Raw genomic sequence first — 12,742 nt, forward strand, 5'->3', positions numbered from 1 at the left:
AGAGATGGAGAACGCGATAAAAGATGAAAGCTGGAGACAGATTGGGAAGGAAAGAAAAGTACAGTGCACAAAGGTCTCACCGAGTCTGGAGAATTTATCTGCAGGCGAGTGTAACGACTGGGAGATAATTTAGTGCAGGAAGACACAGAATCTGAAATGATTTGGCAGCATGCACTGGTGTGACACATCACGCCGACATTAGCTCATCATAATAATATTAATAATTCACAATTCACATTTTATGTAAGATAGTATTTGGCCTGATACTCGTCAAAATGACTGGATTGGAGATGGGACAATATGACCTCTATATATCACATTATATAAATATCACATGTTTCACGTGTGCCACTGCCGTCATGTGACCAGAATGTGAGTGAGGGCTGCTGCACACTGCAGTGTTCATCTCAGCAGGTAAAGCTGTGGAGCGCTCCGTGACATCATGTCATTTGTTTGTGAACACAAGTCTAGTCTTAATCTGACCAATGTATCCGGATAATGCAATTCATAGTCCGATTACTCCTGCATTAGTCTGACTGGATTTGGCGTTCTGCGCATTCATTTGACTAGGAAGTGGTGAAGACGGTGGATAAACTGCGGCGGCTGCGTCTTTTTTCGGACAACACAGCAGCAACAAGAGCCATGCTTCATCTAATTTGTGTCATGATCAACATGTACAGCAGGTACCAAAGTTACAGAACCACAGATCCATCTCTCCATTAATCTTGTCGTTCACTGTTGTGAAATGGGAAATAATGTGATCATGTGGTGTAGGAGGGGGCGGAGTCACCGTCTATTTGTCCACACTTCGATCAACAGAAGCAGTTTCTCAAAAAAAAAGATATATTTTTTTTAAATAAACCTCCCAATATATATATATATATTTAAAAAAAACTAATAAAAACTAATAATAATTTAAAAAAAAAAAAAAATATAAACAATTCTAAAAAAAAATTTTTTAAAGAAAATTAAGAAGTTTTTCATAAAAAATCAAAAGCTTTCCCCAAAAAAATCAAAAGTTTTTCCAAAAAAAATCAAAACTTTTTCAAAAAAAAAGGTCAAAAATGTTTGTTTTTTCAAAAAAAAATTCATAAAAAGTTTTTTTTTTCACAAAAAAAAAGGAAAAATGGAAAAAAATTATTTGACATCTGAAGTTGCAAGTTGTCCGATCACCTGTCTTAGTCTGACTACAGCCTTAGCTTGATTAAACTGTGCATGTAAACTGATATACTGACTGACTTCATCTCTGATGGTGGTCCAGGTTAATATGATACATTTCTTAAATATAGCCTCTTTATACATACTGTTCTGTGCTCTATTTAGGATCATGTGATGGGGGGATAAGTATATTTATCCCACCCATTCTGCTCAAGGGTCACAGTGTGATCCTCTGAGGACCCAAAGCATCCATTTTTATTAGTCTTTCCTTCTTCCATGCTGTTACTTTGCGCTTCACAACATCACAACAGCCATTTATGACCCACTCCTGTGGGCCTCGAGAACAGTTCTACTCCCTTTTTTTTTAGCAGCCCAGGGAGGCCTGCTCTCTCTCTGCATCAAGCCTCAAGCCTTTTTGCACTTCTATCGACCGTGAAGGCATCAGTCCATCTATTATTTATTATCTTTATTTATATCTTGTGTTTTAACGCTGTCAGTGTCCCTAGATCCACCAGACACTCATCTAAGCAAGCATTGTTTTTTTATTTTTAAAAAAAGAAGCTATGCATGGACTCGTTACGTAACGGCATGACTTTCTTTCTGTTACTATTTTGTGACACGTCAAAGACTAAGTGATGAACAGAGAGAAAAACAACATCAATGTGATTGATAGTAAACACAGTTGTGAAGCAGCACCAGCGGGTTATCGATCAGTTTGCTGTATGAAGTTGTCGCTCTGACATGTGAACAATCATCCATCACAATAGGGGAGAAAAATGCAAAGAAGCTGAGCGGCGCGGGGGCATTTTTCTCGCGGACGTCGCCAACTCTCTCGCCGACTTCAGAGAGAGTTTATATTTAAATTAATTTGTGCTTTAACAATGAATCAACTGTGTGTGTTTCAAGCGCACGTGGCTTCGTCCACCTCCTGCTGTGAGATTTCTGCAAGCAGATGGGGGGAAGTAACAAAGGCAGCGATGTTACATAATTACTTTTCTTTTGCTTTTGTTTGTTTTGCTTTCGCTCCTTTGTTTTCCTGTGAGGTTACAGCACAGGTTCACACCGTATTTTCACATTCAATCATAACATACATAGAACAAAAATGTATTCAATATGTATTTATTCAACGCCAAAGAACAGGAGGAACTTAGGCAGGAGGATGCTATTTAACCCTAGAACACCATTGCTGGGTGGTTTTCACCCGAGCAAATACATTTATGGGATTTTCATGAAAACCAAGTTTTCATCTTCACTATTTTTTTTTTTTGTTCCCAAATTCCTAATTTTCCAGTCATTTTGGAGCATTTTTATATGGTCCCCCTGATGATGGTTTTCTTTCATTTTGTTAGACATGACACTATTCAAATTTAAGAAATAAGAGAACCCTACTCAAATTTGTCACGTATTGTCATGTTTTGATAAATTTTGATGACAAGTACTTTTTATTGGGTGTATTTATTATCTCGGGTAAAAATCACCCGGTGTTAGTGATGGTGTTTTGAATTTGAGCGATAGTGTTCTAGGGTTAAAAATAAAAGGGTACAGGAAACCAAACTAAAATACAAAACAATAGCATCCCAGAATCTGACCTGACTAGACAACAAAAAACTAACTAAACAGATCACGATAAATTTACGGCGCACAGGCCAAGCAAAAAGGCTAACAACCAGCAGTAATCTATCTGCTATGGTGTAGATACATATATATGTATATATATATATATATATGTGCACACACAGGTGTGGTGTTGAGGAGGTAAAGGAGGATTGTGCAGGTGAGCTGGAAGTGGGGCAAACCAATCACAGTTCGACCGAGGGATGCAGATGGTGGAAGAGAGTGTAATGGTAAATTAAATGTCTCTGTCTCAGAGCTACAACTGCCCAACACAGAATACCAGGTCCTTTTGTGTATTGTGTATTGTATATTGCGTAATTAGGATGTCTAGCCCGAACTGACACCTTCCGACAACATCCGCAGGGAGTCGGCCCCCCCCGATATCTACAGTAGGCAAAGAGGTGTGAAAACATGGCCGTGAAAGACAGACTCCTTGTCTATTGGAGGAATGGGAAAGGGGAGTTGCTCAGGTATCCAGCTAGGATCACTCCTGTGAAGATTGACCTTTTCCTTGCAATGAAAATAAAAACATTCTTCACCAGCAGCAGAGAATTTCCACAACAAGAGACAGGAAGCAGGAGCACCAATAGGGAGAGAGTGTTGGCACACAGCAATCTGCATACACGGAGTCTTCAACACACAGGAAGAGGAGCACAACGGCCAGGGCCAGCGGATTAGTCAGTAATAATAACCATGCGTTTTGCGTCAATAGAATCCCTGTATGCAAGGTTAAATGTTTTACGATAAATGATGTTGTTTTTATTTTTTGATCGTGTGGGCAAATTCAAACCAATGTCGAGTTACCGGAGAACGGAAGAGTGCTGTCTTTCAGAGAGCACACCCACACAGTAGTGCTCATGGAGACAGACTGAGATGCCTGATAGCTCCACAGAGCAGAACGGAATGAAAATAACCAGCAGCGAGCGAGCTGTACTCTCTGGACTCATGCCCATATTCAGCTCTTTCTTCGCGTACCAGCCTTTAACTGGTCTGAACTACGGAGAAGGTCAATTTCAGGAAGCAGTCCATTCTTATCACGGTTATTATTAGTTCCACTTACAATAGCCCGAATCAAATTTGTTTTTTTTTGTTGTTTTTTTAAACCAATTCTGAAAAGTTCAGCGCTTTATCTGAATTAGTTCAGATTCAGAGTTACACAACGTCTGGCTCACCGAGTACAAAAGGTGTTTGTTTACACAACAAAGGTATGATTGTTCATTTGCACGTGACACTGTCAGTATCATGAAAAATAATAATAATCAGTAAATACATGTCGACCTTCCTCCGAAACACAACAGGAAGCCGTGTTTTTTACATTTCAACGTTGACTCACTGACATCAGTTTACTTGTCAGCTTGTTTGTTTGGTTTTTTCCTTTTTCGATTTAGTGCATTAAATGGAACATCCCTAAAAGGGTATTAGCCGCAGGGTTTGGCACAGCGATCAGTTTAACGTCAGCCTGCTTTTGTACCTTTTTTAGAACTCTGTGCATGTGTGTGTGTGTGTGTGTGTGTGTGTGTGTGTGTGTGTGTGTGTGTGTGTGTGTGTGTGTGTGTGTGTGTGTGTGTGTGTGTGTGTGTGTGTGTGTGTGCGTACTTAATTTCTGACCTCAAAAAACAAGTGACAGTATCACAGTATCTGCCTGCTCCCTCTGGAGTCTGGAGTCAATCGCGCCACAGTGATTAAACAGAAAAGTCCATATGTTTCAGATGAAGGATGATCTTGATCCCGATCTCAAGTATTATATTTGAGCCGATCTGGGCTTTTTTTTTTTTTTTAATGATCACAGATTGGTAATCATCTGGATCACTTCACCTCGTTCATTTAACCACCTGCTGTCAGCTGCTTTATTCATGGCTCAGCTGTGACTGTAGCAGGGTTTTATTTGGGACTGATTTATTTCAAATTATCTGTGTTTGATCAACTCAGTCTTCTCTGGCCAGTACACACACACACTCACACACACACACACACACACACACACACACACACACACACACACACACACACACACACACACACACACACACACACTCTGGTTTTCATGACTGAAGAGGACATTACATTGAAATACCAAATGTCTTCACCATAAAATGTCATATTTTACGTTACGTGGACTAGAGCTGAAACAATTACTCGATGAATCTATCGTTAATCGATTACTAAATGAAACTATTTTCTATTTTCATGATTAAAACAAGATTTCGGATTGTTTTAGCTTCTTAAATGTGAATAATAATGTTTCTTTGCTCCACATCACAAAGAAATCATTCAAACTCAATCATTTTGGTTTGTGGACAAAATGAGACATTCGAGAACATTGTCATTTCCAGGTTTGACAAACACTGATCAACGTTTTTTTTTTAACGTTTTCTGACACTTAATGAACGATTAATCGATTAATTGATTATAAAAACTAGAAAAGCACTCAGAGAACGCAGACCTCTGCCAAGGCAGCGCAGCGCCTGCAAAATACACCCTGCCAGCGCACCTGGGTCGGACAGTGAGTGTTGTAACCAGATCACAACAGATCACGGCCAAAATGTAAAGGTGCCATATGTAAGAATGTGGCCAAAAACAGTTACTACATTCAAATTCAAAATACCGAGGTCTTTTAGGTTTAGTTTTCTGTCGTAACTGGCAAGCCGTGGTTGCTCAGCAGCTGAGACTCTACTGACTGCAATGATTGGTAGATGGCGGTAGTTTTGCAGTCTGCAAAAATGTCTTTTTAATGCAAATATTTTGTCTGTACTGTTGTTGTTGGTGAGTTCAGTTTGTTATATGAACATTATTCCTGAGTCTCTGTGACATATTAGGAGGATTTTAGTTGCTTTAGATTTATTACATAATGCACCTTTAATCACTTGTTCCTGGTCTCATTGCAGACATTTTCTGAAAATTTCATCTAAATCCGTCGTGACTTTTCGAGTTATGTTGTTAACAGACAGACAAACTCTGGCGAAAACATATCAATAATATGTTAGCTGCAGCTTTAATGGGGACTTGCTATTTGTCCCCATAAGGTGGACAAGTCCCCATAACGTGACTATGTACATACATACATGCTTTATGCTCATCGTGGGGACACAGCGGTTGAGTTTTACAACAACCACACACTAATCGGTGTTTGTACAAAATCTAAACGCTGGAATCAAAATACCTGTTCAACAAACAAACATGCAGAGGAGAGATATTTTAACAGTTTGATGACATGATGCTGTACACAAACACAGAGCTGGTGTCACTAACAGAGAGCGCCCTCTTTCTCTCACAGCGACACTTGCAGCCTCACAACAAGAGCAGAACAGACAGGTGACAGAGGACGCTGTTTTGTCAGGAATATTTTTTATTTTACTGACAAAAAAAAATCAGATCAGGACTCAGTATATATAGTGTTTTATTTTATGCATATATAAGCAGATGTGGCATGAGAGGATCAGTGTTTTTCAGTAGGTGAAATGAAAGTGTTTTGATTGCAAGTCTCTGAGGACGTCAACTACAGCTACTTTTCCTCATCAGATGTAACTCCGGTGTCTGGCTGCTGCTCCACATTAACAGTAAAACCAGACAGTGAAAAAACACACACACACACACACACACACACACACACACAAGTGATGTTGCTATGGAAACAGAAACTTTAATTTGAAGACCGAGAAACTGAGTCCTGTTGTCAAAGTGGCATGCACCTCAATAAGCAAAGCCGTTGTTGCTATTTTTGGTCTGTGGCAGATCAAATGCAGTGTGTGGAGTTTTTTTTATTTTTTCCTCATGTGGATTTCAAAGACAGGAGGATAACAAACGACAGAGGATGAATAATAATAACACACACTCACACTCACACACACACACACACACACACATTTTGGCACTTCTTAAGAGGAATGTTCCCACAGGATGGTGCAGTTCTGTGGGTGAGCAGATACAGAATGTGAAGAGTGATCAAACTACTGAATGTTGGAGCCATGGAAACCAGGTATTCCACTTTAATGTTAGTGTTACGCTATCTATGTAATGAATAGCTAACAGCGTCCTTCATTGATCTTATAAATAAATAACCAGTAAACACACACTTTTGTATCACGGTATTAAATCCCTGACATGTCACATGTCAGTCAGCGTTGCTGCTGCTGCTGCTGCTGCTGCTGCTGCTGCTGCTGCTCCGACTCTGGTATATTTGCACTGGGTTGTATCTTGGCAACAGGTTCTGCAGTCATGCTGTAGCTCCTGATTGTAATGAGAGGGATATTATTTTATTATATTGACACTGATTATGGTCAAATTGTAATAATGCTGGTGACCGATTGCTCAGAGAAGGTAGGTAGGTAGGTAGGTAGGTAGGTAGGTAGGTAGGTAGGTAGGTAGGTAGGTAGGTAGGTAGGTAGGTAGGTAGGTAGGTAGGTAGGTAGGTAGGTAGGTAGGTAGAGTCCCAGTAGAACGTGTCACTAGTTCTTTCAGAATCAGTTGTTTATCTGTATATTTTCGTATTCCCGTAGCAGCCTCCGCATTAAAACCACTTGTAGCTCAGCTTCAAATGTTCTCTATGGGACGACACAGAATAAGTTTTTCTCAATGCAGCGAGCTCCATGGTGATTGGACGAATGTGGCAAAAAAAAACTTCCAGGGAAGCTCAGCTTCGTGGCACAGACACTAGGCTTCTGCATGATGATTGGAGGAACTGTCTCAAAGGGCGGAGCCCGTTTTTGATCGACAGCGTTGCAGAAACACACACAACAGCGAAAACTGTCTGCCTCTGATTTTGTGAGGGAAGTCTGTCGACAAATAGCTGGTTGTTTAATGTTATATGTATATATATATATATATATATATATATATGCGATATAGACCATATAGACCAGGGGTCTCAAACTCAAATGACCTGGGGGCCACTGAGTGGTTAGTTTGTGAAGTGGGAAAAAAAAGTCCAACTTTGAGGAAAAATACATAAAAATAATAATATTTATGATGATATTTCACATTATTTCACAATAAAAATGTCTGTTTTGATATGGAACGATAAAAAGTTCACACTATAAATGTATTTATGATGCAAATTGAATATAGTCATTAAGAAATAACTCATAAGTTGATATTAAGTGGGCGGGCCACATGAAATTGATATGGGGGCCAAGAGTTTGAGACCACTGATATGGACCATATTATAAGAATAAGAATAGCCTTTGTTGTCGTTGTATTGCATACAACAACATTAGAGTGCAGCTTCTTTGGTGCATAAGAAACAGTTTAAATGAACACATTGAAAACATACATAATTACATAATTGTAACTTGCTCTAGTTGTTTTTCGTTTGCAGAATTGATGTTAGAATGAATGTGTAATTAACTGGGCCTGAAATGAGCTTCCCCTGTTTCAAAGACCATCGCTGGAATGAAGACATCGTATTATTCACACACACGCTTGATATATCAGGGAATGTTACCACCTGAAGTAGTGTTCGGTCACTGAGGTCAGAAAGTGTGCGACTGTCTGCATGTGGCAGGTAAAGACTTTCTCTGCTCCTGCTGGGAGTCCAGGACTGTGTCACAATCCCGAAGATTAGAACCGAATCATCAGAGGAGCAGCTGCTGGATGTTTTCAAGGCTGCGGTGCAGTCTCAAATCTCTGGGGGTGACGATTCAACCCAGGGAAGTTCAGGTGGTGGAGCTGCTGCAAAAATTAATAATAAAGTGCTGAGAGTGAAGTCTTCATTCTTGTGCAAATGAAGGTTTTGACCTGAGAGCATAGACTTCAAAATTGAGTCTGACCCCTGCACCGGGGGGTCAGACTCCTCAGATCTCATATGAATGAAGGTCAAGCTGAGTATTTTGCCCGCTTTGGCTGTAACGTTTCTCAAATCTTCTCCCCCCCGTTCAGATATGCTCTCCTGACCTGGTCGTGTTCCTCGCCTGCACCAACCACCGTTTGAAGGAGAGGCTGCAGAAGCGAGCCGAGCAGCAGGGGCGACCCGACGACAACCCCAAGGCCATCGACCGCCGCCTGACCAACTTCAAACAAAACACCATTCCTCTGGTCAAATACTTCCAAGAGAGGGGCCTTATTGTTACGGTAAGACTGGTATATTCGTATGTGTGTGTATATATATATATATATATATATATATATATCAAAAGTTTGGGGTCACTTACAAATGTTATTTTTGAAGGAAAAGTAAACAACTATTCTAGCTGCAGGCCCATTTCCAGCAACCATCTCTCCAGTGTTCTAATGGTACATTGTGTTAATTATAACGCTAATTGCGTTAGAAGGCTATTGGATGATTAGAAAACCCTTGTGCAATTATGTTAGCACAGCTGAAAACTTGAAAATTTTAAGCAAATTGTATAGGTGACCCCAAACTTTTGATTTGTATATATGCGTTACCTGTTTTCTATGGGCCTCAAAAGCAGCCAAATGTCAAATTTAGGTTCATATTGTAAGATTTTGATTGTGCGTTTTCATTGGATGTTTTGGGCCTTTTATCACCATAACACCGTCATGTGAGGCCGGCCCACCGCAGGCTGATCAGACCCAGGGTGCGTATCACACTGGAGGGGCCCCATGCGGTCATTTGGCAGCCCACGCTGTCTCTTTCCTCTTCAGCCACAACCAGTGACGACACTGGCGAGCTCCTTGATGGTTCCTTTCCTCCGATTCCCACTTCCTTCAATCACACCTCGTCTCATGTGACCTCAACAACTCACATGATCGTGATGTTAATGACCTCAAAGTGCCACCAAGGGTTTATAAACCTAAGGACTCCCACAAAAAAGCCTGAACTGAAGAAGCCTTTTGTTAAAAAGTGCTAAGTAGAACCATATAAGGTTCTTCGGCTTGTCCTCATAGGAGAACCCTTTTTGGCTCCAGGTAGAACCTTTTTATAAAGGTTCCGCCTGAAACCCTTTTGGAGGTTTCCACCAAGAACCCTTTTAAAACCCTTTATTCAAGAAAGGGGTTTTAAAGGGTTCTCTGGATCAAAATGGTTCTTACTCAAACCATTAGTGTTACCAAGAACCCTTGAAAAACCCTTTGTGAAATGTGAAAAACCAGAAGTAAATGGTTCCAGGTAGAACCTCAGCCCTTGTAGAAGGACCCTTTTTGAACCCTTATATCTAAGAATGTACCGTGACCTGGTTGACTGAGAACCTTCAGTGTTTTAAGTTAAATATTGTTTGTGACTGAGGAACATCCACTCCATAACAAGTCTAACAGAAACATACCGTACTGTGTGTTGTCTCTCAACCAAACCGTGCCATGCCAATATCTGAGTTTTCGTTCTCCACCTTTAAATATCAGAGGTTGTTATGCCTTCCAATCTGCTATGAGATTTGTGGCCTGCGTTCGTCTCTCAGTGCTCGCCGGGGAGCGTTCTCATTTTTATCCAATCTAGTGAAAGAAGCCAGCTGATGAGTTTACAGGGAAAAAAAGTGCACAAATCTTTACGATATCTGTTTTTGCTGCTGATTGTTTTGAAGTCAGGAGCTCATTGATGCGGCTGGAATCGAGGCCCCGGTCTTAATTAGACCACTGGGATCTTCAGCGGATTGGTTTGGTGCATCCAGGCAGCCATGTTATGTGACACAGAGCTCCAGCAGTCATCAGGATGTGACACACACACACACACACACTTTGGTGGAGTTATTGATCCGTCTGAGTCTCAGTGCTGTGTCATGTCGTCTTCCTCACTGCAGAGAGAGAGAGAACTGATCGTGTTTGAATGATTTCAGGTCGTTAACGTCTTCCATTCTTAAGATACTGTCAAAAAGAATGAAGATATTATAATGCATATTATTTACATTTTATCCATAAGGCAATTAAGGAACATTAAAGAACTGAGTGACAATGTAAACTAATATGGTGCACAGTTTTGTAAAAAAAATGTGCAGCACAGAACTGATCCCGGCATGAAAACAAAATTTAAATATTATATTAAATTCCTAAATGGATTAGTTTCCCTCCCACGGCCTGAGTAATTATCCCAACACTCTCCCCTCTAATGAACGCTGCAACAAACTCCGAGGCTTAATTGCTTTGGCTTTTGTGTGAAAAACGCCGCCTTCATTTTAAATGTCAGATTCAATCTTGGGACACACGACTCTTTAAAAGAACAGTCACGGTGAGTCATTGCTCAGCATTGTCGACACTTTGTCTTCGCAATGACGCGATTTGTCGATACAAAAAAAAAAGTCTGCAAGTCTATTCATTCTTGATCGTTTCATCGAGTTCACTCGCCGTACTGACGGGTTCTGGTGCGAATTAATGCTCAGCGCTTTTTATTTTCCAGTTCTTGCCGAGTTTCCTCTGACATTTCGATTTTTTTTTTTTTTTTTTTTTTAAATGTAGGCTGACTCAACCGAACCCTCGCAATAAAAAAACCCAAACAGGAAATTGCAGTGAGGTGGGATAATTATTTGTTGTGGCCTTGACTGAAGGAAAAAAAGGAGCAATCTAATGAAGTATTCCCTGAGAGAGTTCAGCCACAGCTTCCTTCCCACATGCTACTCGATGCCGCGCAGGTAGAAACAAACAACACACACCTTGTGACGTCGCGCCTGGTCTCTCGTCTCTCCGGGGGATTGTCTTTTGTCCAATACTGGAATATAAATGAGATACAGGATTCATAATGAGTCAATAAAAGCATGGACAGTTATCGCAGTGTGGTAAAATGACAGATTTGGCACGTTACCGTAACTCCTAGACCTTTTGCCATATCGAGAAATTTTAAAAAACTATGGACTGGAGATGACCTCCGCCTTTCGCCTTGTGTCAGCTGAGATTGGCACAGCACCGCCCTGCAACCCTCGTGTGGAGGATAAAGAGGTAGAAGATGGATGGATGGATGGATACGGGAAAGCAGAGGAATAGAGCTTTGCACCCATATACTTGTCATTACGGTAGCCCTCAGGACTTCTGCAGAACGACCGTCCAATCACAGACAAACTTCACTTAAAAAGGATAAAGGTGCATTATGTAATAAATCTAAAGCAACTGGCCATAAAATCCTCCTAATATGTCACAGAGACTCAGGAATAATGTTCATATAACAAACTGAACTCACCAACAACAACAGTACAGACAAAATATTTGCATTAAAAAAATAATATTTTGCAGACTTCAAATCATGTTTATGTTTTGAAATCATGTTTTGGCATGTGGCGCCACCTACCGCCGTCTACCAATCATTGCAGTCAGGAGAGTCTCAGCTGCCGAGCAACCACGGGTTGCCAGTTATGTCAGAAAACGAAACCTAAAAGACCTCGGTATTTTTGAATTTGGATGTAGTAACAGTTTTTGGCCACATTCTTACATATGGCACCTTTAATTAACACCCAGATACGGAAAAGTGAAAGTTATCTTGGAATAAACTCACTCATTTAACATTTTTTGACAATTCTACAGCCAAAACAAATCCAGGCGGAGCTGATGATCATGATGCTCATAAGAGGGTTATACAGCAATTCTGCAAGACAATCATATGGCGATACATCACGACATCAGCCTGAATCAAGTGAAGAAAACGTCTGTGAAAAAGTGCAGGATTTCTCTCTTTAGTCCCAACATAGAGAACAAAGCAGATGTGGATGGAGCATCTCTTTCTCCACCATTATCCCACTGTAAACTCCCTCTTCTTCAGAAAGGTAACTTCCACCCAAGTTTCCCTTATTAATTCGAGCAGCGCCACCAGGAGGAGACATCGAGTAGCGACGCCCGGCGAGTGAAACTGGCAGGGACTGTTTACTTCAGAGAGCCTTAATTTGTTCATTAAAATATCAACATCTTATTGCACGAGGAAGGACGAGGATATATCACCAAATCGATACTTTGACCCACCAATAATGCATTATTTTCATTGCACACAGTTGCCGTCACAACACGCACAGATAGAAAGATCTCAACTTTTTTGAACTTTCAAATTGGGCGGAGCGATTCATTCATTTAATGATTTCATTTGAATTAAGCATTTAAAATGAGT

General features: G+C 40.5%; 1 protein-coding gene across 1 annotated transcript in view; it reads left to right on the forward strand.

Annotated features, from left to right (window-relative positions):
- ak5 (adenylate kinase 5) overlaps window positions 1-12,742 on the forward strand; it is a gene marked incomplete at its 5' end in the record, with an annotated part of 70,844 nt that overhangs the window by 19,460 nt on the left and 38,642 nt on the right. Inside the window, one exon of the mRNA XM_083890390.1 lies at window positions 8,647-8,838. Within this exon, the coding sequence (XP_083746516.1) occupies window positions 8,647-8,838 (192 nt within the window). The remainder of the gene's footprint in view (window positions 1-8,646; window positions 8,839-12,742) is intronic.

The sequence above is a fragment of the Microchirus variegatus genome, assembly GCF_963457635.1.
Source record: "Microchirus variegatus genome assembly, chromosome: 5".
Taxonomy (NCBI): Eukaryota; Metazoa; Chordata; class Actinopteri; order Pleuronectiformes; family Soleidae; genus Microchirus; species Microchirus variegatus.